General features: G+C 64.6%; 3 protein-coding genes across 6 annotated transcripts in view; 2 read left to right on the top strand and 1 right to left on the bottom strand.

Moving 5' to 3' along the window:
• Nucleotides 1-75: 75 nt before the first annotated feature.
• LOC125078622 (USP6 N-terminal-like protein) lies at nt 76-10,147 on the top strand. The gene is given in 17 exon segments (XM_047691556.1): nt 76-1,004; nt 1,400-1,476; nt 1,787-1,856; nt 2,473-2,558; nt 3,736-3,775; nt 4,064-4,144; nt 4,480-4,587; nt 4,974-5,083; nt 5,749-5,797; nt 6,161-6,278; nt 6,937-7,031; nt 7,258-7,323; nt 7,842-7,941; nt 8,225-8,377; nt 8,680-8,707; nt 8,709-9,231; nt 9,233-10,147. Coding segments are annotated over 17 exon segments (2,316 nt in total). The 5' UTR covers nt 76-674; the 3' UTR covers nt 9,515-10,147.
• Nucleotides 10,148-10,311: 164 nt separating this feature from the next.
• On the bottom strand, nt 10,312-13,514 carry HRAS (HRas proto-oncogene, GTPase). 4 transcript variants are annotated; one of them, XM_047691554.1, is made up of 6 exons: nt 13,357-13,514; nt 12,041-12,201; nt 11,686-11,864; nt 11,406-11,565; nt 11,229-11,310; nt 10,312-10,742 (listed from the first exon to the last, which is right to left on the bottom strand). In XM_047691554.1, exons 2-5 carry the CDS (start codon nt 12,149-12,151, stop codon nt 11,248-11,250), a joined length of 513 nt encoding a protein of 170 aa, XP_047547510.1. In that variant the 5' UTR covers nt 12,152-12,201; nt 13,357-13,514; the 3' UTR covers nt 10,312-10,742; nt 11,229-11,247. The 4 variants fall into 4 exon arrangements, with proteins under 4 accessions (XP_047547510.1, XP_047547507.1, XP_047547508.1 ...); XM_047691551.1 differs by lacking the exon at nt 11,229-11,310; XM_047691552.1 differs by lacking the exon at nt 11,229-11,310 and having other exon boundaries at nt 12,041-12,204; nt 13,357-13,512.
• Nucleotides 13,515-13,671: 157 nt separating this feature from the next.
• The window catches only part of LRRC56 (leucine rich repeat containing 56), a 21,453-nt gene continuing 10,830 nt past the window's right edge, over nt 13,672-24,294 (top strand). Inside the window, 5 exon segments of the mRNA XM_047691538.1 lie at nt 13,672-15,583; nt 17,857-17,958; nt 17,961-18,043; nt 21,320-21,407; nt 22,086-22,146. Of these exon segments, the coding sequence (XP_047547494.1) occupies nt 17,868-17,958; nt 17,961-18,043; nt 21,320-21,407; nt 22,086-22,146 (323 nt within the window). The 5' untranslated portion in view covers nt 13,672-15,583; nt 17,857-17,867.

The following is a 24,294-nucleotide window of genomic DNA, read 5'->3' as shown; positions in this document are numbered from 1 at the left end:
GATTTGCCAGAGGGGATGTGGGTGGGCAAAATGATGAAGAATATTATAAGCTATAAACTTCCAGTTATAAAATAAACAAGTCACGGAAATTTTAAAAGTACAGCATAGGGAAGAAGTTGTTGCAATAACTTGTACGAAGACAGATGGTGAGGACACTTCTCCTGAGGAGTGCTGTGGAATGTACAGAATTGCTGAATCACTAAGTTGGACTCCTGAAACTAGTGTAACATTGTGTGTTGACTCTACTTCAGTAAATATTCAAGAATAGAGGTTTTGGATAGAAATCACGATGGATCGTGAAAGGCAGTGATACAGCCGTTCCAAAAATAAAGGCACCTCTGCAAAGATGACAGATTTCTCAAATGTTCTTCAATGTTAATTTTTTAAAGATTGATTTATTTATGAGAGAGAGAGAGAGAGGGCACACTCATAGGTGTGAGCAGAGGGGAGAGGCAGCCGGACTCCTCGCCGAGCCCAAGCCCATCACAGGACTTGTTCCCATGACCCCAAGATCGTGACCTGAGCCAAAATCAAGAGTTGGAACTTCACCCGACTAAGCACCCCAGGCGCCCCTCAAATGTTCTTGGGTACAAAACGCACCCTGGCAACACTTGGGGTGGTAGTACATAGGTGACCCTGTCATCGAAGCAGGGGGGTGCCCTGAGGGCCCGAGCATGGGAGCTCAGGATGGTGGGAGGGCGCCAAGCCCCCCTTCCCACCGTGCGTGGTGCCAAGACCCTCCCGGGGAGCAAGACCTTCAGGGTGAAGGGCTCAGTGTAGACAGAACCCCACTGGCCCGCACGGATGACACGGGGGACTCGCTGTCGGCTGAACGGTGCGCCCCAGGGTTCCGCCGCTGCCTGGCGCGCACTCTGCTCTGTGTCCACAGGCAGCTGGAGACGCTCTCACTCTCTGTTCCCTGCTCTGCCACATGTTCACTGACGCACTCCCCCCACAAACCCCGTGGAGACAGCAGGCGCGGCTCCCACAGCGACAGGTCACAGGTGAGTGTGAACTGCTCCCTTCGGGCCACTGTGGAGCCTGCGGGCTCTAGGGCTGTGGGCAAGAGCCCCCGAACACCAAGCGCTGACCGTGAGTTGGCGCAGGCAGCCTTTCCACAGCCCTGTGGAGGACGGGCTGCCCCCGCTGCCACCCGGGTCCCAGCCTACTGGGCAGGGAGCCCACACGCCCCTCCCCTCCAGGGAGCACCAAGTCCCTCCTGCTCTCCCCTCCGCCCCTCCTCGGGCAATTCCCAAACCCCAGGCTCCCGGCTGGCGAGCCCATTCAGATTCTTGCTGGCATGTGTTCATGTGGGGGACATCCCGCTCACCGGCTTTTCCCTGTTGTCGCGTGAGCTTGTCACATCTCAGAGTCACTTTTGATCCCCCCAAGCCCTCAGGGATACTCACTGGCCGGCCATTCCATCCAGCCCCGCGCTGCCAGCCCCAGGCTTGGGGACGCCACCCCAAGCATCATGTCAGCAATTCCCGGAGACACCCGGACCCCCGTGTGCTCCTGGGTACGGGGTGAAGGGTCTGTGCTCTCAGTGTAACCGCGTGCTGGGGACGGTGGCTGGGAAGGGAGTCTGGAGGTGGGAGTGCCCCGGGGAAGCAGTGCCCACGTGGGATCTGTCGACCCAGCAGGGTCCTTGGAGACCAGGGTTCTCTCCACTCTGGGCTCAGACAGACTGGGGATCTGCCCGCTGGGAGCACACGCCTTGGTTCCCTGGAGGTTCTCATGCAGGGTCCCCTGCAGGGGGTTCCCCATGCAGGGTTTTTGTTGGCAGCACCATGAACCAGGACCTGGAGACCCTGATGGCCTTGGAATGGACCCACATCCTAGCCAGTTACAATCAGGTGAGGTCCACAGGGGGCCCATCTACTTTACTGGCCCCCACTGCAGGGGTGGGCCCAGAGCCAAGGATGGGCCCGTTCAGCCCAGACAAGGACCAGAGTCCTCGGGAACAAGTGCGTCGCGGGGGAGGGTCCCAGGCATGGGAAGCAGCTGAGAGTCCATCGGGGATCCTAGTGGTCAGTCGTCGATGAGGTCCAGGCGGGGATCATAGGCGGCAGGAGCTCGGGAGGCCCAAGCTGGGATCCCAGACAGCGGGAGCTTGGGGGATCCAGGTGGGGTCCTAGACTTGTAGGAGCAGGTCTGGCCCAAAGGGAGATTTCAGCAGTGAGAGCACGTATGTGCCAGGCAGGGATCAGAGCCGCAGTCCCGCAGAGGAGACCAAGGGGGTGTGGTTGGCCCTAGGAGTGGGGGAAGCCAGGCGGGGGACATCTCTGGTAGACCCAGGGGTGGCAGTCATCCTGCTCCCAGAGCCGACAGGGCCTGCCTCTCATGCTGGGCCCTTTTCCGAGGGTCCTGGGCTCCCTGAGGGTGCAGGGGCGAGAGGAGCCACTCTGCTCCCTCCTTTCCCCCTGCCCCTGGCTTGGACAGGATCCCCACCACGGACCCTCTCTGTTTCAGGCACGCCCAGCGGGGTCTCCAGGGGACGCCCGGGAAGGTGCTGACCTCTCGTTGTGCAGGCTCACGGACCATCACGGCTTCCTGCAGTGAGTCCCGGGGCCCTCCTCCGTCCGGCTCAGGGGGGGATTGCATTGACAGGAACTTATCTCTCTGGAGGCAGGACCCATGAACCCAGCTCAGGGCATCGTCCCCTGGAGCCCTCTGAGGGCCAGACTCTGCTCTGGCTGGAGCTGAGCGACCCAGGAGGCAGACCGAGATCATGGCAGGAATGGAGCATGGCCTTGGGCCGGGCCCCTGGGCACCCCAACGAGGGGCCTCCACGCCTGCTTCAGGGAGGCCTGGGGCCTGCCTCCTGCATTCTATCTGTGCGTCCAGTCAGTTCAGCTGGGACTACAGAGGGTGAGGGGCTCTGGGACGGTGGCGTCCTTTCTGTGGGAGGGTGGTCTGGTCTGGGGCCAGGGCCAAGGAGTACCCTTGGTGACACCCCCAGGCCAGACCCGCCACAGCTCCTGAAGGCTTCTGGGGGATGGCAGGACGACGCCAGGAACAAGGCCAGGTCAGGGAGGGGTGATGGGCAGCAGAGGGAGGGACTGACCGACCTGGGTGGGAGGAGGGAAGAGGGACAGGAGGCTGTCCTAGAGGGGGGAACCAGGGAAGGGGACCGCGCAGTGGCCTTGCTACAAGGGAAGGAGACTGTTAGGCCGAGGGGCCCCGCGAGACCTCACCATGGCCAGAGACTCCGTGTGTGGTCACAGCACTGCTCCCATGTCCCCAGTCCGTGCTCGCCGCCCAGTGACCAGTGGCCATGGAGAGGGGTGGGAGGGTGGGGTCGTGCTCGTGGCTCTGACAAGACAAGGGGCCAGAGCGGCAGAAGTGACCAGCAAGAGGGGTGGAGTCAAGGGACAGCAGGGTGCTGGACACAGTGAGGGGGAGGCAGGCTAGACACTGGGCAGGCAGGCCCCGTGAGCCCACAGTGTCCTCAGACTGAGGGTCACAGGGGCCACCCAGGCGGCAGTGACAAGACTAGGAGTGGCCCATCCCTCTTTAGGAACAGGTCCCTCCAGGGGGACCGCTGAGGGACCCCAGCCCAGCCCACCTGGCAGCAACCACCTTCTCACGGCCCAGGCGGGATGCAGCTGCCCCGCCTGAGCCACAGGCAGCTGGCAGCCCCAGCCCTCCCCGGGGTCAGGCCTCCTCTCCCGGGTCTTCGGGGCTGTGGGGCCGGGGCCTGGTCCTCAGGGCTCTGTTTCTCTTGCCTTCCAGGGAGAAGGAGCTGCCCGGCCTCAGCCCCCACGAGGCCAAGGTACGAGCCTGTCCTGGGGCATGGGCAGGACACGGTGCATGGGCGTGGGGCCAGGGGATGGCAGACCCAGTCCCCAAAGCTGTCCCCAGGACTAGGTCACCAAAGCCCCTGTCCCAGGAATCCGCATGTGGCCAGGAAGGTGCCTGAGTCCCGGAGACGCGGTCAGCTCTCAGGCCCCTCTCAGTCTGTTCCCACCATGGCCCCGCCCCACAGGACGCCTGGACGCTGCCCATGGGCCGGTCTCCCGCTCTGCGCGGCTTATCTGCTGTCCCCCTTCTCCTGTTCCAGCAACATTACCAGGAGACCCGCAGGGCCGAAAAGTGAGCAAAGATGCTTCGCAACTGGGACCACTGCGGGCCCAGCGAGAAGGTGGGTGCCGCACGCCCACAGATGGCATCTGTCCCAACGGGGGTGGGGGTAAAGCCCCTGCCTCCCCTGGACCCCAACCCCACGGGAGTGCCCCTGTCTGGGGAGAGTCTGCTGGCAGAGCCCCAGCCTCTCCAGACCCAAGTGGGCAGCGGTGGGAGCGATGGGTCAGGGCCTGGTTCCCTCCTCCTCGTGGGAGACGGGGCCCAGCTCCGAGGAGACCCAGCCTCTCGGGGGACGCCACAGAGCCAAAGCCAAAAGCTTCTGGATGCCTCTTGCTCCCAGACCTGGCAGGGTGGGCCTGGATCTGGGTCCCAGCACGGCCTTCTGTCCTGCAGATGCGTCGGCGCCTCTATAAAGGGGTCCCTCCCCAGGTGAGGGGTCAGGTGTGGGCCCTCCTGCTCGATATTGAAAACGTGAAGTCCACCCACCAGGGGCTCTACGAGGTAAGCCCTTGTGCCCTCAGCAGAGGCGTGGCCCTGGGAGGAGGCCTTGGCAGGAGCCCAGGGCACCCCGCGGGGAGAGGCTAGTCAGGGCCCTGGCTGGAGCTCCATCCTGGAGGACAGGGCTCCGTGCGGGGGAAGGGAAGACCCGCGGGCTGACCCTCGGGAGTGTCCTCGGCCCCCGGGCCTGCCGAGCACGATCCCTGACGCGGGCATCCCGGGCACGATGGGCTCCTGCGGGGGGCCCTGCCTCAGAGACCAGGGAAGGAAGGAGCTGTCCGCAGGACACGGCCAGGGTGGCTCGGGATTCTTCCTGCTTCGGGGGCAGTTGGTGGCCATTGGGGCTCCGTGTGCTGATGCCGGCTCCTCCTCCCCGGTTCCGCCCCCAGAAAATGAAGGAGCGGGCCCAGGTCTTCTCCAAGAACATCCGGCAAATCAACCTGGACGTGAACCGCACCTTCCAGAACCACATCATGTTCCGGGACCGCTATGGCGTCGGGTGAGGCTGGGGGACCAGCGGGGCTCTGGGGCCACGGGAGTTCCTCGGGGGGTCAGGCGTGACCCGGGGGCTTCTGGGTGGGGGATGCGGGGTCTCTGAGGAGAGGGGGAGGAATAGCAGCAAACATGGTCTCGGCCACATGGTGAACGTGGGTGGGAGGCCCCAGGGGTCCCTACCTAACCCCCGGGGCTGCCTCAATGGGGAGGGCACCGCGCCAGGGCCTGGCTGGGCAGCCATGTGAGCAGAACCCAAAGGTTGGCATGGAGCTGGTACGAGGGGAGCCGGGCCAGAGGGTGGGGTCGTGGCAGGGGGCACTACGGGGAGCTGGGGGCCAGGCAGCACCGACTCGACCGGGCGAAGACACACATGGGCGAACTAGGGACACACGGTCAAGGGGACAGCCCACTGGGTGTGTTTCTGTGTGGACTGGCATTGTATTTTCCACAGTGGACACAGTTTGTAAAGATAGCCAGGACCATAAACCCCCAAATGCCACCCGGCCCCGCCCCGGGTCCTGTGCTCACCACCCGCATTCCCGCCGCACGTGTCCCGCCCTGAGCCTCGCTGAAGACCGAGGGTCCCTTGGGGCTGCACTCTGCTCCTCGGGGGGCACCCATGTGGCTTGGTCAGACAAGAGCCACCCACCCTGCTCTCCCCATCCCCAGGCAGCAAGCCCTGTTCCATGTGCTCTGGGCGTATTCAGTCTATGACCCCGTGAGTGTCCCTGCCGCCAGGCCTCCTGCCCCGCAGGTGCCCTTTGTCTCCAGGAAGCTGAGTGGTGGGACTCCTAGTTGGGACTCCAGTTCCCATGGCCCCAGAGACGCAAGGGAGGGGCCCTGGACCCTAGGACTGAGGCCAGGCTGGGGTGCAGACCTCAGTGCGGGGGAGGGACGGCCCCTGAGTCCCTGAGCGCTGGGTGCCGGGGGGCTCTGGCCTGCACCGCTGTGGTGCTAACGCTCGGGGCTGGGTCCTGAAGATCCTGTGGGAGGATCGGGACCCGGACTGGGAAGGCGGTTCCCCTTGTCCTGACCTCCCCCCAGCGAGGTGGCCCCATTCCATGGGGTCTGGCTCTTGCAGGAGGTGGGCTGTCAGGGGATGAGTGACATGGTGGCAATCCTGGTCATGTTCCTGGGTGAGGAAGACGCCTTCTGGGCCCTGGCGCAGCTGATGACCTTGGAGACCCACACCATGCATGGTAGGGGGCCTCCAGGGCGCCTGGGCGGGACCTGGAACTCAGTACTCCTTCCCTGCAGGGCAGCCACCGCAGCGGGGCATGCCAGGACAGCTCCCCATCGGCAAAGGGCACGGCCTCCTCAGGGCGTCTGTAGCCATGGCCACTGACCCCAGCATTTGCAGACCGTTCTCGCCTTCCCACGGGGCCTTAAGCCCCATCTGGCAGCTGGCTTGCCCGCCCGGTCCCCCTGGGAGCCCACGGCCAGACGAAGCCCGGGCGGTGCTATGTCCCGCTCCCTGGACCCTCAGCCCAGCACCCAAGCCCAGGAGTTGGGCCTGCTCACCCCCTTCACCCTTCCCGTGGGAGGCTCGTCCTACCCCTCAGGGCTGGTGAGCCTCTTGCCCCTGCTGCCACCACCGCAGGAAGTGTGCTGGGTCCGACGGGCTTGGTGCTCAGCCCGGCCCCCCACTCAGCTGGGTCTCTGTGGGGAGGGACCTCTGGCCCGGCCCCCAGGCCTGGACGGCTCTGCTGCTGTCTCGGACGAGTGGGCGCAGCCAGGGCTGGGAGGGCTGTGGGCACACACTGCAGTCAGGGCGTGGGAGCGGAGCCCTCTGGCAGACTCATCCCCCACCTGGTGGGGGACAAGGCCCTGATGTGGGGGTGCCTGGGGCCTTCTCAGGGTTCTTCACTCCGGGATTCCCAAAGCTGGCCCGTTTCCAGCGGCATCATGATGACATCGTGGAGAAGGAGCTCAAAGGCCTGAAGAAACACCTGGCGAGTCGACGCTCCCCGGGGGCCCTGTCCTCACGGCCCGGGGCAGAGGGGGGGGCCCTCAGAACCCTGCCCACGCTGCCCAGAGCCCGGTGTCCGGCTCCGTCTCCTGCTGGGCCCAGGGCGCCCTCGGGGCTGAGCGGGGCCTCGGGGAGTGTGTGCATGGGGCCGGGGCCAGGGAGGTGGTGGCCGCCGGCTGGGACCCGAGCACCTTGTGTCCTTCTGCCAGGACGAGCAAGGGATGAGCGCGGGGCTGTACACCACCAGGTGGTTTCTCCAATGTTTCATCAGCCGGGTAAGGCTCCCCCAGGCAGACCTGGTCCCTGACCTGCTCCCGGCCCCGGGCCCAGGGGAAGCCTGAGCTCAGCCTCACGCTCCAGACCAGCCAGGCCTGACCCCAAGGCCCTGACCCTGAGGCTTGCCGTCCTAATGTGTCCTGGAGCCCCAAAGGGGGCCCCTTGAGGACGTCCCGGGGGACTGGCGCTGTCCATCTCTGCCTCCCCAGGGAAGGCCACATCAGCCTGGGTGTGGATGGGCCCTCGGCCCATTCTGCAGCCAGCCTGGAGTCCTGTCGGCGTGTGTGGGCACCGAGGGTGGGGCAGAGTCTGTGGCCCACCAGGTCTATGGGTTGTACTGGCCGGGCCCTTCCTGCCCAAGGTCGTCTGGAGCCCATCTTGCCCAGGAGGAGGACACCCACACGACGGGCTGCGGGGCCCCGTCCGACACAGCCAGGGGGATGGCAGGGGCTGGGCAGAGGGGAGGCCTTCGCCCCGTGGAGACCCCTCTGGGCCTCCCACACCCGCTCCCCCGCAGACCCCCTTCATGCTCACCCTGAAGCTGTGGGACGCCTACATGCTGGACGGAGAGCGTGTCCTCACAGCTATGGCCTACACCGTCCTCAGGCTGCACCGCAGTAAGGGACCCCGTGGGAGCCCAGGGGTGTCTGATGCAGGCGTGGGGGGCCGGGGAGATGGCCCACTGCTCCCAGGAGCGAGGAGCAGGCAGGCCTTGGTGGAGGGACACAGGCCGGCCGGTGGCTTGGGGCCCCCTGCAGAGGAGCAGCGGGCACGGGTCCTCTCCTGCACGGCTCTGCCCGGGGTGCTCCTGGGAATGGCGGGACGCCCAACCGCTGTCCCCGGGCAGGATCCTGGGACGGTGGGGAGGCGCCCCTCTGCTGACTCACACCCATTGCCCAGAACACCTCCTGAAGCTGCCCCTGGAAGGGCTGCAGGGCTTCCTTCAAGACACCCTGGCCCAGCCCTGGGCCCTGGAGGATGAGGCCGTCCTCAAACACCTTCGGGCCTCCATGGCCCATCTGCGACGGAGGAAGTGCGACCTGCCCCTGCCAGGTGGGCTCCGGTCCCCATCCCTTCCCGCCTCGCCCTCCTGGGGCCACTCACAGTGGACCCAGTTCCCGGGGGGCCTTCCTCTGTGTCTCTGTCCCTTTGCTCTTCTACTCCAATCTCGGGGAACCCAGGCCTGGCCCGGGCATCAGGGTGCCCCCTGTGGGGGCGGGGCATCCGCGGCCTGGATCAGGTGTGAGGGGCAGGCCAGGGTGGACACCCAGGGAGGCGGGAGCACACCCCGGGGGCCCAGCCAGCTGGGCACAAGCAGCCTGCTGGAGACGCTAACCCAGTTTGCCTCTTTGCAGCCGGCCCTGAGGAGTTCCCAAGATGCCCCGGGCCAGGAGCAGGTGTCCCCAGCCCCGACGGCCCTCCTCCCTTCTCCTATCCTGGAGACGCTCTCTGGAGCGGACGGGCTGGCCTCCCCAGGCCCAGCCACACACGCTGAGCAGCCGGGACCCCTTCCCCGCCAGGCCGTGCTCAAGGCCGAGCAGCCACTGCAGGAGGGAAGGTCGACGCAGCCCTTGGCTGCACCCCTGTGGCCAGAAGCCCCTGGGACCCTAGTTCTGGCACAGCTGCCCCCAGCCCAGGACCCCTCGCTGGCCCGGCTACCCTGGCAGCGATGCAGTTCCCTCCCCAACCTGCCAGGACACCAGGGGGGTGCATGCAGGGGGCCTGTGGACATGGCCTTGAGGCCACAACACTGGGTCCCTTTCCCTTTAACCCCTGCTGGGGCCACCCCTATGGCCACACCCCAGACAAGGCCCCAAAACGTCCCTGGGTCTCCTGGGACAGGGTCCCTCCAGCCCAGGAGGGAGGAGGCTGTAGGGCCCAGGACACCCTTCCTGCCCTAGGGCCTCTGCAAGCTCCTGCCCCTGTGTGGGCTTCGACCAGCCCAGCCGAGACACATGCGGGCCAGCGTTGAGCCCGCAGCCCCAGGGCCCCGAGCCTGCCCAGGCCCCTCTGATCTCCTCCTTGATGGGGAAAGTAGATGCCCCTCGGCCTCTGGAGAAGAGCGTGGGGGCTGAGAGGCTCTGGGCAGCCAGCACGGTGCCCTGCCTCCTCACTCTCAACTTCTTGGAAGATGGCACCCCCTCCAGGAGGTACCAAGTCACTGACCTAGAGGGACCTTCTCTGGCCTGACCCCAGGCCCCTGGGAGCAGAGACAACACGAGCTCCCCCATGACCAGAAGGAAGACTGATGGGTCTCAGGCCCCGTGGCCTTGGGCAGTCCTGAGTTCTGACCCAAAGCTGCTCAAGTCCTTGAAGGACTCTCTGTGTCCACCTGGGGCCTGAGCATGCCCCACGGGTGCACGACTCCCACCTAGGTCAGCTCTGGGGACCACAGGTCACCCCAGCCTGGGCGCATGGACAGGCAGGTGGGTCCTGCCCTCCCCTCCCCAACAGGAGGAGGCAGGGACCACCAGAGCGCGGGTCTCCAGCGGTCACCTGGCAGCTGTGGGGCAGTGGCCAAGGCCAGGCAGACGTGTTGGGACCCTGTCCGGGAACCCTGATGCTGCACCCCAGCTCAGGTCTGCGTCCTCAGCACCTGCCTCTCAAGGAAACTTGGGAAACGTGCTGACACCCGCCGTCAGCACAGGTGCCAAGTGGGGGACGCTAGCGCCCAGGCCTCCGTGGGACTTCAGCCTTCCCCTGAAGGAGAAGCTGGTGTCCGTCCCCAGGGGAAGGCTCGCATCCTAGGTTCTGAGCCCCTATTGACTGTTGACATTCAATAAAGTGTTGTCGTGGTCGAACACAAAGCCAGCCTGAGTTGTGGAGCCCACACTCTCTGCGAGACGCACCAGACAGACACCCAGACAGAAGAGGGTGGCTCAGCCCAGGCCGCCTCCCCAGTCCCCGCAGGGCTCCCCGCAGAGAGGCCTCCAGGCAGACAAGGCTGAGGGACCTGGGGCCCTTCCCATCTCGGCCAGACACCAGGGTCAAGACCATCCAATAATTTACTGCAACTCAGCCTGTGCCCAAAGGACCAGGACGGGGCTGGGAGGAGAGTGACAGCCGGGTGCCAGTGGCCTCAGGTCACCACAGTCTGTGCAAAGCGTCCTGGGAGGTGTGCGGACTCCGTGCAGGGAGCCTGAGCCGGCCAGGCGGCGCTTCCCTCCTTCCCTCCCCTGCCCTCCCTCCGACCGCAGCACCTCCTTCTGGCATCCGGCACCTGCATGCCCCATGCCCGTGCTCCATGCCCGTGCTCCGGGGGCACAGAGGGCCTGCAAGATGGTGGGGGGAGGGGGCGTCAGGACAGCAGACACTTGCAGCTCATGCAGCCGGGGCCCCCCTCGTCGGGCGGGCTCAGCTTCCGCACCTTGTGCTGCCGTATCTCGCGCACCAGCGTGTAGAAGGCGTCCTCCACGCCCTGGAAAGGAGGGGCCGGCTCAGAGTGGGACTCGGCCTGGGGCCTGGCAGGGGAGGGGACCGAGGGACCCCCCAGCCTCAAGCTCATATAGAATCCCTGCCCTTCCCCACCCTCTTCCCATTCCGACTCCCATGTGGCCGCTGGGCCCCGCTCATCCCGCAGCCCCAGGCCTGCCCCCACCAGGCAGCTCGCTCCTCAGGAGCCTCCCCCACAGGGCGGGCCCAGGGTCTGGCTCGCAGCTTGAACATCCCCGTGTCCCTCTCCTTTCTGACCTACCAACCTTGTCCCCACCAGCCCATGAAGGGGGCAGGGCCAACAAGGGCCCACAGGGCACTCTGGGGGCCGAGGAGCCAGGGCCCCAGGGTCGCCGCTCCGGCCTGGCTCAGGGCAGCTCTCTCCAGGGACCTCCGCCTCTCCCTGGAGCTGGGTCAGCCCAGACCCTGGGCCCTGGCCTCCCTCGCTGCCCTGCCGTCCGGGGACACTTACAGCACTAGGGGCCGCTGGGTCACGGGGGTCCCGGAGGGTCCCAGAGGGTCCCGGAGCTGGAGCCAGAGCCAGAGCGGCTGCCCTGTGTCGGGGGAGAGGGGGCAATGAGCACTGCTCCCTGGCGGGGGCGGGGCGGGGCGGGTCCCTGGCTGGAGGTGGGGTGGGGAGCCGGCTCACCTGGCGCGTCTTGGCCGACGTCTCGATGTAGGGGATGCCATAGCTGCGGGCGAGGTCCTGTGCCTGCCGGGACTCCACTGTGCGGGCAGCCAGGTCACACTTGTTCCCCACCAGCACCATGGGCACATCATCGGAGTCCTTCACTCGCTTGATCTGCTCCCTACAAGGAAAAAAGTGGGAGCCAGTCGCTCAGCTGCAGGCACAGCTGCATCCAGAACCAGGACAGAGACATGAGAAGAAACAAGGACAGAGAAGCCCCAAGGGCCGGCCAGCAGCTCACCTGTACTGGTGGATGTCCTCAAAGGACTTGGTGTTGTTGATGGCGAACACACACAGGAAGCCCTCCCCGGTGCGCATGTACTGATCCCGCATGGCGCTGTACTCCTCTTGGCCTGCCGTGTCCAGGATGTCCAGCAGGCACGTCTCCCCATCGATAACCACTTGCTTCCGGTAGGAGTCCTGCAGGAGGACAGGGCTTCAGGAACCCCCACAACCTCTCCTAGGATGGGCCCATCCTGGGTACCTCTCCTGCCCCACCCCCAAGTCCCACAAGCGGGGGACGCCCTCCCGTCGAGCACACGGAAGACAAGCCCACCTCAGGAGTCAAGGCTGGGGACAGGAGCGCTGACACTCACCTCGATGGTGGGATCATACTCATCCACGAAGTGGTTCTGGATCAGCTGTATGGTCAGGGCACTTTTTCCCACGCCTCCAGCGCCCACCACCACAAGCTTATATTCCGTCATCGCTCCTCAAGGGCTGAAGCACGGGGCACTGCGGTGGTCTCCCGTCCCGCCTGCTGAGGGAGCTACACTCAGCACAGGCCCAGCCCCACGGAGCAGGCCTGTGAGCTCCCCACGCCGCCGCCCCACCCTCTGGCCCCAGACAGCCAGGGAACAGGGTCCAGCCCCCCCACCTGCAGCTCCTCTAGCCCAGGGGTGGCAGAGGGCCCTCACTCCAGCTGCATTTATGGCTCTGAGAGAGCAGGGAGCTGGCCCCCAAAAGGCAGAGCTGACAGCTGAGAGCATCTCCCAAGCACGCACCCAAATTAGAAGTTGCTGGGTAGGCAGAAAGCCTGAACTGGAAGCCCTGCAGGCTGAGGTTACCGGTCCCCTCCCTGCAAGAACAGGTCGGGCCACAACAGCGTGCCTGGGCAGGCCAGCGCCAGCCTTCGACTAGCTGAGGAACCCCCCCCCCCCAGCATGTTGCTGCCTTTGACAAGCATTTACTGAGCGCCTACTGCATGCCAGCTGCTGTTCCAGGTGCAGGGTGACGGGCAGGGAAAGAAGCCCCCGGCCCCTTCTCCAAGGAAAAGGCCGGCACCCGTTAAAATAAGGGGAAACCCACGGTATCCTGCTGCCAATGAGCTTCGGAGAAAGGAAGACCGAGGAGGCGGCCGGGCACGGGTTGGGGGGAGGAGGGCTCCCGGTAACGGACCCAGCGAGAGAAACAGGCCCAGCGGAGGCGCGGAGCAGGGGTGCAGGTGAGCAAGACTCAAGGCCTCCGGCTGGGGTGTCCCGATTTGTGAGGTTGAACGCGGGGTGCCCTTGCTCCTGTCCCTAGACAGTGGGCAGCGATTTCCTAACCCCTGACTCGCCGGCTGATGGCCGTGATGGCCGCCCAGTGCCGGAGCCCTTGGGAGCGCGCCGTGGACTCGAGGGGGGCCGCGGCGGACCTCGGCTCGGGGGGGCCCCCCGCACGCTGCCCAAGAGCACGGCTGGCGCCCCGCGGAGGGCAGGGCCAGGGGCGCGGACGCACCGCGCCCCCGCCGCCTCCCGCAGCCCTCCCGCCCGCGGCTCACCTGCGCCCCCGCGCGCCCCGCCGCCGCCGCCGCCGCCGCCGCCGCCGCCGCCGCCGCCGCCGCCGCGCCTCCAACGCCCCGCGCCGCAGCCCGGGTCGGGGCCGCCGCCCGCCCCCCCGCCCGCCCCCCGCCCGCCCCCGCCGCACTCACCGCTCACTGGCGCGACTGCCCTCGGGGCCGGGGCCGGGGCTGGGGCGGGGGCGGGGAAAGGGGCCGCGGCCGGGGCGCGCGGCTCGCCCAGCGCATGGGCTCGGTCCGCGGAGGGTGCGGCTCCGGCTGCGGGCGGCGGGGCGCGGGCGGCGGACACTCGGGGCGGGGGGCGGGGGCGGGGACCGGCGCACGCCCCGCCCTGCGCCCGTCCGTCAGCCTGGCGCGGCTTGCCATTGGCCGAGGGCGCCGCGCCCCGCCCCGGAGCCGTCCCGCCCCGTCCCGCCCCGCTCCGGTTGGCCGACCCGCCCGCCCGTCAAGAGCCGTGGCGGGGCGGGGCTTCCGGGAAACGGCGCGGAGGGCGGTCCGGGCCGGGGAGGCTCTCGTGGGCCGCGGCCTACGGGGTTGGGTTCTGCCAGGCCGGAGGACTGCGAGGACGCGAGGTCAAGGGTCCGGGGGCGACGGCTTCTCCGGAGAGGTTTCGGACTCTCCCGGGGAAATGGAGGCCCCTCAGGATAGCCGGACCGCCGGCGGTTGTAGGCTGGGGCGGGGTCGCTGCGTTCCGGCTCGAGCCCCTGCCCTGCCCGGAAGGGCTTCCCTGCGTCGCGACGCGCGGTCCACCGAGGGGGCCACGGAGCCGAAGGCCAGCCCGGGGGCGAGCCTCAGGGAGGGTGGAGGGCCAGCACCGCGGACGCCCCCCGGACTGGGGGACTGAGGGGTGGGCGGAAGCCTGGAGCAAAGCAGAAGGGCGACCGGGGCGAGGGTCAGGCTCCCGGACAGGCCGCGCCGGAAGCCTCTGGGACCCCCAGTGGCCGGAGGCTCGGCTGCCTTGCGCCCCTCTTCCCGTGCGGTGGCTCCGGAACGGGCGCCTGCGCCCCTCCCAGGACACCTGGCACCTCGGTTAGTCCTTGGGCTGGGCACAGCCGGTGCGCCCAGGGCCAGAAGGTGCCTGGGCATCTCTGCAGGGTGGGCGGGCGGGGGGTGAGGGATGGGGGCCCGTCTGAGCCCACGGAGCAGCGAGACACACATACCCTTTTTATCCCGTATAGGGGGTCTGGGTTCTCTCCAGTGAGCAGCCCCGCCGGGGCTCCGAGGACCGGCCTTCTCCTGCACCCCTTCACCACCAGCCTCGCCCAGCTGGGGCAGGCCCTGCAGACCGGCCCACCCAGCTGCCCGCCACCCAGCCCTTCCAACCCTACAGAAGCTTACCGCGTGGCCCAATTACAAATGGTACCCAGCAAATCCCACCCAAAAGTTGCTCAGAGGGGCGTACTGAAATCTTCCCCATCCCAAGCACAAACGCACATCCCACCTTTCGAGATTTTCAAAAAGAAATGGTTTTAACATTTAAAAAATTTTCAAAGTGGTGCAGAAACACACCCTCCTTATTTACAAAGAAAGAATGGTGCATTACACAGAAGACCCAACCTTGCTTTGCTCGGACGCCACCCTATCCCCTCCCATGCCGGCTCGGGGCTGTTCTCTGGGAGCTCACCCCCCTGCAGGCCGTGACCTTAGCGGACCCCTTCGGGGGCCGCCCCCGCCGCACTGCATCACCGACCCCACGTGCCGTGGCAGTCTAGAACAGGGCGGGATTCGCGCCTGGCACACATAAATGGGAGCGGGTGGCGGCGTCCCTCGGGAGCATGGACACTCCAAATTCCCCTCCGGGTGTCTAGATCTGCGTTTCCCTCCTCTTCGTGGGGATCCTTTCCCACGGCGCTTCCTTTTGTTTTAGCATCGACCACACTTGGAGGCGAGCGTACATCTCTGAAGGCGGGGACCTCAGGGACGACCCTCCCAGCCGGGAAAGGTGGGCGCTGCTCTGCACCAGACACTGCCTTTGCAGGGGCTGACCCCTAGCCTGTCCGCGCCCCAGCCTCCTCGCTGCCCCACTACTCCACCCCCGAGGCTGGATGGCCTCTCACCTCCGCCCCCTGGTTCCCGCCCAGCGCACAGGGCGCCCACCGCGTGGGGCGGAGCCCTCCAGATCCCAACCCGGTAGGCTGCTGCCCCGCCCCGCCGGCCTGCCCTAGCAACCGTTGCTAAGGGGGCGTGGCTGAGCCCGGAGGTTCCCGCAGCCTCATGAATATTTTAGCATCCAAATGAGGCTCCGGCCTCGTTGCCATGACGCCCCGGCCCCGCAACCCTGCCACCGGAAGAACGACCCCGAGTCGGAGTGAGCGCCCGGCAGCGGAGGGCACCCAGGGCACCGGGACCGACCCCGCAGGTGAGAGCCAAGCACGCCTATGGGCCTTGGGCCGCAGGCCTCGCTGCGTGCCTGGGGGAGACTGGGGCCGAGGACGGGTCCTAGGACGAGGCAGCAAAGCCAGTGGGAGACTCGGTGGTACCCCTAGATGTCCAGTCTGGTCCTTCAGGGGCCCCGCCCACAACCCTAGCCGTGCTTCGAAGGGCTCAAGGCCCTGCGCCTGCCGGGGAGAGGGAGGCAGGGACTCAGACTCTGCTCTGGGTGTTTCCATAGTGGGGACCAAGGAGGGGACCTGGCCCTGCCCTCCGAGCCCCCTACTCTGAGGTAAAGGAGTGGAGTCGTGCAGGGGACCCAGAGAGCTGACAACCCAGGCCAGGAGTTGGCATTAGCCTATGGACACAGGTTTCCAGCTGGGAAGGTTTGTGGGGCTCCCAGACTGGCAGGGCAGGGTGGGAGCAGGGACGTGAACTGACAGTTCCAGCCAGCGCATGAATGGGAGGGACAGTGTTTACATGGGAGCTGTGGCTACCAGCCCAGGCCTGGCTCCTTGGACCCCGAGACCCTTGGGCTAGACAGGACCAGTACGCAGGGCCAGGTCAGGGTAGGGCCTCTAGCCAGCCGCTGTCAGGCACAGAAGGGAAGGCAGTGGACTCGGCCCAGGATGATGCCCAGAGACGACCTGGGACGGCAGCCTGACCAGCCTATACATCCAAGGCTGGGATGAGGGCAGCCAGCCTTCCGGGGAGGCACAGTGGTGGGCCCTTCTGCCAGGCTTGGGCTTTTCACCAGCTGGAGAAAGGCAGACAGCAGAGGGAACCTGTGGAAAGAAATCCTGCCTGGAAACCCTGTGAGTATGTTGGGGCTCACCTGCACGGCCTTGACCTCCTTGGACCCTCAGGGTACAGATCACTTTCCAGATGAGGCCACTGAGGCACACAGAGCCTGGGCAGCTTGTCCCAGGGCTCAGCAGCCCCTTCCACCGCTTCTGCGAAAGCCCAGCTGGCCGTTCTCCCAGCCCCGGGCATGAGCGAGAGGGCGCGGCTTAATGCGTCCAGGGGGCTGACAGAGAAGAGCAGTACCGGACTGAGCCCCCACCACACCCACCAATCCTCCAGTGGGTGGGGGAGAGCCCCCTTCCACACATGTGGACACAGCAGGCAAGCACGCTGCCTGCAGAGGGCCTACTTGTCTTGGGGTGCAGTGCTCACTCCAGAGAATGAGCTGAAGAACAGAACACGTCAAACTTCTCAGGAAAGTAAATCCAGGAAGGTTAGGGGTAAGACAGGTGCAGCGGTCAGCGAGGCCTCAACCCAAGTTAGTGGGAAGTGCCCAGAACATTCCAGGCAGACTTCTGGCTCTAAACCTAGAGATGGCTCCAGGGCCAGGGGTCAGGCCAGGCATCTGCATCTTTAAGGGGCAATTCCAGGCAAGCCTCGTGCAGGTGTCCAGGGACACACTGGACAACATCCCTTGGAGCCTGGGGCTGAGGGGGGGTCCAGAGGGACAAGGTGCCAGGGAGGCCCACCCGTGAGAGACAGTTCAGACTGACAGACCTGGGACCCCTTTTGGAGAGAGGATGGCATTAGTCACCACCTGACTGTTCCTCATCGGCCAGTCCAGGTCCCCCATCAGGATGATCAAAGGACCTGAGGGCCAGTGCCCATACGGACAGCCCCAACCACCTCCACACCTGGCCCTATGGCCTCAGCCCAGCCTGTCCCAAATGCCCTGGCCAGGAGGCCACCACGACTCTCTCCTGCAGGTGTCACCTGAAGACACATGCTGCTGCCTTGTCTGGATGTTTGACCCGTGGTGGGAAAAGGCAGCTGCCTCCAGGTGAGGGGCTCAGTAGGCATAGGGGTGTGGGGAACGCTTGAGAGCCTGACCCTGGGCCCCCAGGCCTGGAGACCATTCGTGGAGACACACAGCACAGGGCCTGAGCCAATGGCTTGCTGCTGGCCCCAGCTGACAGAGCAAACATGACCTGGGGCCTCCCCTCAGACGCACAGCCTGGGCAGGACCTCAGATAGGGGAGTCTCTGCTATGGACCCTGAAGGATGGGTAGAAACACAAGGAGGTGACCCGCCCAGACCCCAGTGGGTGTGAGCTAAGGCTGAGTGGGTAATGGTGAGGCCACCACGAGTCCCCTGGCAGGCTGAGACCGAGTGAGTGAGAGCCCCATTGGAGCCAGGCAGGGTGAGCCCCAGAGCCTTGCTGCGCGTGGTCCCAGCCAGGCTGCAGATGGGGGGGAAGAGCAAAGGCATAGTGGCTTTGCCCTCTGCCTGTCCACGCAGGTTGGATGTGAATGGCCCAGGCCTGGGACAGAGCCCATGGGCCTTGGCCGAGCGCAGCCACGGTCCCGGTGTGGGAGCTGAGCTGGCAAGGCCTGCAGACCCCCGCCCACAGAGCAAGGACCCAGGCCGCCACAGGGACAGGCGTGCCGAGGGGCTGGACGATGAGTCCCTGTCGCCTGCCCGGCTGGTGAGTGCTGAGGGGTGGAGGGCTCAGGCCGCAGGGGTCTGATGGGGCAGCATTGGGCACGTCCAGCCTGCGCTCAATCCGCAGCCCACCCGCAGCCCTGCCTGACTGAGGGCCGCTCTCAGCCCCACTTCGTCCCCAGCACTGCTCCACCCTCAGGGCCAGCCCCAGGGGCCTGGTGACACCGATGGCCCCCAGGCACTCAGGACGCCTGAGGGCACGAGCTTGGCAGGAACTCCCAAGTGTTCTCCTGGTGCGCAGGAACCACTCTGTGAACCCCAGAAGCCCCCTATTGGAGCAGCGCCGTTCTGGTGGGAGGCTGGGTGGCAGACAGTGCCAGGCGCATGGAAGGGGCAAACCTCCAGGGGTCAACGAAAACACAAGCAAAGGGAGGGTCCCCTGCCATCCAGGGTGGGCTGGCGAAGTTGCGGCTGCTCCAGGGTCCCCCTGACTGCGTCGGGGGCAGCTGGGGAAGGCTTTCTCCCAAACCTGGTGGGGGGGGGGGTTTGCTGCCGCCCTCCCACTCCCACTCTGCGACCCACTGGGAGATGCAGAGCCTTCTTGACTCCAGGTTCCCACCCAGCAACCCCTCTGGGCAACTCCGCACCCACTGTTGGCCATGCTGAGGGGGCAGGTCCCACCAGGTTCAGGCACTGCCCAGGCAGCCCTCAGGCCCACACCCACCCTTGCGCAGGGTAAGAAGGTGCAGTGCCCGGGGAGGGGTCCCTTGAAGATTCAAAGGTGACATGCTCACCAGCATGCAGAAAGGAGCCTGGCTGCCTGAGGTCCCTGCCTGCCTTCCTGACCAGCTGACTCACAGAGAAGCATCCGCACTGATCAGGGAAGGTGGGAGGGACACCCCCGCCGGGCCCCCTCCCCAGGCTCCAAGCCAGCTCCTCTGTGTGCACGGCCCTCCAGCCATGCCCACAGGCCCCTATCTTCCCAGGGTCTTGATCCAGTGTGGAGTCCATCAGGACGGCCCTCCCACCAGCTGCTCAGCTGGGGGACAGAGACAGGCCCACCCCTACACCGGCCAGCTCTGGGGTCCCCTGTCCCTCCGCACATATGAGGCCTGGTTCAGACACCACAGGTGGGCTAGTTAGAGGGGCCCTCCTGGGGCCACAGGGGACACCTGGCTGCACGGACAATAGGCTGACCTGCGAAGGCACTCCGGGCACTGGCTGACCCATGCACAGAGCTGGGGTCTCATCTGCTGGACAGAGCAGCTGGCTGGGGACAGAACTCCCTGCTCTGGACAGCAGGACAGGGAGGGTCCAGCCTGGCCCTGCCGGGCAGTGCCGGGAGCAAGGTGCGGGTAGGGGCAAGCCCCCCACCGCACCCTGGCTGGACCCGGAGGGGGACCGAGCCTTGTCACCCCCCTGGTATCACACGCTGGGATCCAGGCCGGGAGCTGCAGACTTTCCTGGGGTTCACTGGACTCTCTGTTTCATTTCCTTTCCATTTTGTGTTCGTTCGTGGAAGATAGTGCCCAGCAGGGGGGTGTCCCTGCAGAAGAGTGTATGGTCACTATCTTCCTCAGACGGATGGTGGGGGATGTCCCTACCGCTCAGAAGGCTTTGTACGGCCTGGGAGCCCTACAGAATCGGGCTAGTTGGGGTGCAAACAGTATCGTGACTCTGTCCCCTCAGATCTGCTTGGACACCCCTCATCATCCTCGGGGCAGCGCCTACCCACAGCACTGTCGGGTGGACCCTGTTGACACTAAGGCACCCCGCAGCCGTCCTGTGGGGCTTCCTTCCCCAGCACCTGGGCCTGGTGCATCTCCATATCTGTCTGTCATCTGCAGACACACAACGCTGACCACAGACCGCCCAGGTTCTGGCTGCAATGATGGGTGTCTGTCCTCAGGCTTGGGGTCTGCCCGGCAGGTTCCCACTGGGATCCAGGCTAAGGGGCCAATGTGGGGCAGCCCTGCTTATGATTGACACCTGGGGGGAAGCAGCAGGTGAACCCAGGTGCACACTTGAGGGCTCCCTGGGCCAAGCCCAGCATGGATAAGGCCACCTGCTCTGGGGTCCGTGTTATCACTGGGCGGGAAATGGACGACAGTTCTAATTCAGGGGAGGAGTGACAAGTGTGAGCAATGGCCCACCTGCCCCACACCCCCCAAGCCTCCACACCGCCAAGTCCCCATTAACATCAGGTGAGCCCAGCATCCTGGGAGAAAATGTTTGCATTGGGCACATCTGAAGAAGGACCCCAGCAAGCATGAAGCCCAGTGTGGCCCCACGGCCAGCCTACAAGGTGGGAACAGCAGGGTGACTCACCAGCCTCTCCCCCTTGAGGAGGGGTCTGGGGGCCCACTGGACACGTGTTTGGGCACCGCGTGCTGGGAACACACTATACCAAAAACTGCTGTCCCTATGGTGGCTTCTGTCCATCTTGGGGCCTCCTTCCTTCTCTGCCCAGCTCCTACCTAGAAAACATGGTCCCGAAAACCGGCGTTTCGGATGGTCCCTGTGAGCCCCAGTCTGGGCCGGGGCTCGCTGGTGGTCAGAGGTCACCACACCTGCTTTTCAACATGGTAGAGTCCAGTGGTGCCGGGTGCTGAGAGCCATGCCCGCGACAGGGTCTGGACACACCTCTCTGCGACTCAGCCACTGAAAACGGGGTCACCAGCTCCCTGGAGGCCTCCCCTGAGAGCCCCAGAGCCTCTGCAGGGGTAGCAGGCGCAGAGCACCCCATCCTGCTCCCAAGACGGACTCCCACAGTCACCCGTCCTGCGGACCTCCTCGGCCTTTTCTTTGGCTGATTGGAATGGAGAGATGACTTTATCTTCCAGACCCAGAGTACCACATCTCTGAGCGCCCTCCCTTCCCTCTGAGCCCTGTGTCTCCTGGAGCCTTATGTGACAAGTTCCTCAAGCACGTTTTCTGCCATCCGGCCACCCCATGGGACACTCCATTGCTGCACGACACACACATCTGTCTTTTCAGCCCCAGCAGCGCTCACATCGGCCTCCCAAACTGGTCCTAAACCCTCTGTTATATGGGGGCCTGTTCCATGGGTCTCACGGGGACACTGGCCCTCAGGCCCAACTCTGCAGATGGGCCCCCCGCCAAGCACGGGTACTGTCTCTTTTCATACCCCGTGCTCTCATCCCCTGCCAGCCTGCGCCGTCCGCGGCTAAAGTCAGCAGAGACAAGGCAGGGAAATATGTGCCACCTGTCCCAGCCCCATGGCCAAGGGCAGGGACGTCACAGGGAGGGAGTGACCCCTGTCCAGTCCACACGACTGACCCGTCATCGATTTCTGCAGCGGGCCCTGGCCCAGGTAGATGACCTTCGACTGGTGAGCATGCTGGAAATGTGTGTCAACACTCGTGAGAGCAGCCTGGGAAACTTCGGTGAGAGCCCCTCCCTGTCCACGCCCCAACCCCACCCCGCCCCGCCCCATCCACGCCCCGCCCTCCCCGTCCACGCCCCGCCCTGGCGAGCTCCAACTCCTCTCTGAGGGCCCATCCGCCCCAGTGCGGCCAAGCCCTGGTCTTTGCACCCCTGCACCCCACGGACCTGCCCTGTGCCCTACGAGACTGCCCTGCACCCCACAGACCCTTCCTACACCCCACGGGCCTACCCTGCACCCCTCTTTAAGGGATCAGGACCATCCCGCAGGGTCAGTGCCCTGTTCGTCAAGGGAATATAACTTGGAACCCTTTGCCAGGGGCTTTGGGGTACACGGGGACACCAGCCAGGGGCTTCCTGTGCTCTGGCACCCAGTGCTGCGAGCTGACAGAAGTGATGGTCTGGGGTGCCTGGGGCTGGCCCTGTGGCTCAGGGGCAGGACCCAAGCTGTGGTGACCCCACCCATGCCAATGAGGCTCCCCTGCCTCAAGCAGACTCGTGAGTCCCATGGCCTCTCGGCCTCCGGGTGGCCCGCTCCACTCAGGCACACCTCCCGCACCCACCTGAGGCCGAGGCTGCACCAGGACAGCCCGGTGGGGCATGGATGCCTCCGGAGGGTGCTGAGAGGGGAGTGCGGGAGTGCGGCCTGGTCACCCACCGCTCCCTCCCATGGCGCACAGGGGTGCACCTGCCCAACCTCAGCCAGCTGAAGCTGAACGGCAGCTGCCTGGGCTCCGTGCGGTGAGTGCCCCTCTGGCGGGGGGCGGAGGGTCCCCATGGAGGGGCTCCTAGGTGTCCTGCGGTGTCCATCTCCCAGCCCTAATGCCCACACTTCCGGCCTGACTGCATTGGGTACATGCAGCCTGTGCTGCCCGCCCCCAGCTGGGTGGAGGCCCCTGCTGATGGTGGCCCATGCCGCCCAGAGCTGGTGGTCAGTGTCATGCCGGCCACCCAGGTCAACAGACTGTGGGGTTCCTGGGAGGTGCCCCCGACCTTCCGCAGAGGGTCCTCAGCCAGCAAGAGGTCTCTGGTAGGTGCCCCAATGCCACCCAGGCCTTCAGGGTTTTGGGGCATCCCTGTACCACTGGGGTGGGGAGCCTGGGGGGGTCAGGCTGGTCCCCATCAGCCCTCGTGCCCAGCAAGACCAGCACGGCCTCACGTAAAACACAATAGCGCTTTTTTTTTTTTTTTCAAGATTCTCTTTATTTATTTGACAGAGACACAGCAAGAGAGGGAACACAAGGGGGAGAAGGAGAGGGAGAAGCAGGCTTCCTGCTGAGGAGGGAGCCGGATGAGGGGCTCGACCCCAGGACCCCGGGATCCTGACCTGAGCCAAAGGCAGATACTTAATGTCTGAGCCACCCAGATGCCCCAACAGCACTTTAATAATCAATTTATTTTTTAAAAGATTTTATTTATTCATTTAACAGACAGAGATCAGAAGTAGGCAGAGAGGCAGGCAGAGAGAGGAGGAGGAGGAAGCAGGCTCCCTGCCAGGACCCTGAGATCATGACCTGAGCTGAAGGCAGAAGCTTTAACCCACTGAGCCACCCAGGCACCCCTTTAATAATCAATTTAAAAGACAAAATTCAAAACTAAGGACAGATTAATGTCCTTTGTTTACCTCATTGGCTGGAAAGAACAAAGCCCAGTTACTATCAGACAGTTTTAGGTGTTCTAGCAAAATGGGCTGCATGAAGACACTGCTGATTTGGGGCGTCCGGGGGGCTCAGTCGGTGAGGCGTCTGACTTTTGGTTTCAGCTCAGGTCCTGATCTCAGGATCATGGGATCAAATCCCCCATCGGGCTCCCTGCTCAGCGGGGAGCCTGCTTCTCCCTCTGCCTCTGCCCCTCCCCCGGATCAGGTGCTTACTCGCTCACTCTCTCCGACAACTACGTAAATAAAATCTTTAAAAAATCATCGAAAAGAATATAATAAACACCTAAGGCCTGGAAATGGAAGCAAAGAAAGCCAGAAGACCGCGTGGCCCCCAGAGCAGAGAAGCTGCGAGCAGGTGTCAGGGAGCCACCGCCTGGCGTGCTCCCACCGGGGCCGTGGGAGGGTCTGGAAACGGGGCCTCAGAGACGCCCCACATGTGTGGTTAAGCAGTGTTCTGACAGCTTAATCGCATTTATCCTTCCTCGTGAAGCCGTACAAATTAGCTCAACGAGGAATAAGGTACATTGGGAGCACAAAACGAGGAGGTCATAAGGAGAAGCAGAAGGGATTAAAGATTTAAGAAGTATGACCCACCATTTGTGACAACACAGAAAATTCAATTCCAGGAAAAATGATTCGATCATAAATTACAAGAAAACCTGTTCTGTCCCTTGATGACAACAGTGAGAAACATGATGAGTCTCGTGGTTCCTTCTGTTACCAAATACTGAGGCTTGGCCACAGGACATTTGCTAATGTCCACGGGCTGAAGGTGGACAGAAGTCCGTAAACGGAAACTGATTGAATCTGACAGTCTGGGAAGCTCCCGTCACGACTTAGCTGGTGACAGCCGCGTTCGGGATGCTGGAATCGCAGGCAGGAGGGAAGCCTGGCCGGCCTGGGGAGGAGCGCACAGCTCCGGACCTCAGGGTCCAGACTGCGAGCCCCGTGGTGGGCGCAGCCATTACTTAAAAAAACAAAAATCAAATCTCAGGCAGGATATCAAGGACTAGAAAACAGTTTTCAACGTAGTGTCTGTCTGTCTGTCTGGTGGAAGCTGAGAGAGAACTCGGCCCCTGCCGGCTCGGAGAACGCCGCTTGCCGTCCGCTAAGGAATTGTTAACTGAGCCGCGTGCGTGTCTCCCACCGACGCCATCGGGGCTCGCTCTGCAGTCCCTCAGGAGGGGCCCATCCGCTCGCTGCTTCCTGGTCCCTGCGTGGCCTGACCG

Source organism: Lutra lutra, chromosome 10 (assembly GCF_902655055.1).
Source record: "Lutra lutra chromosome 10, mLutLut1.2, whole genome shotgun sequence".
NCBI classification, from domain to species: Eukaryota; Metazoa; Chordata; class Mammalia; order Carnivora; family Mustelidae; genus Lutra; species Lutra lutra.
This window is presented reverse-complemented; position numbering and strand designations above follow the sequence as displayed.

Excerpts from the sequence above, each read along its gene's own strand:
- HRAS (XM_047691551.1), bottom strand. The coding sequence starts at position 12,151 with ATGACGGAATATAAGCTTGTGGTGGTGGGCGCTGGAGGCGTGGGAAAA. Across the intron at positions 11,566-11,685 it reads GAGGACATCCACCAGTACAG|GGAGCAGATCAAGCGAGTGA; the intron begins GTGAGCTGCTGG and ends TTTTCCTTGTAG. Across the intron at positions 10,743-11,405 it reads CGTCGGCCAAGACGCGCCAG|GGCGTGGAGGACGCCTTCTA; the intron begins GTGAGCCGGCTC and ends CCTCCTTTCCAG.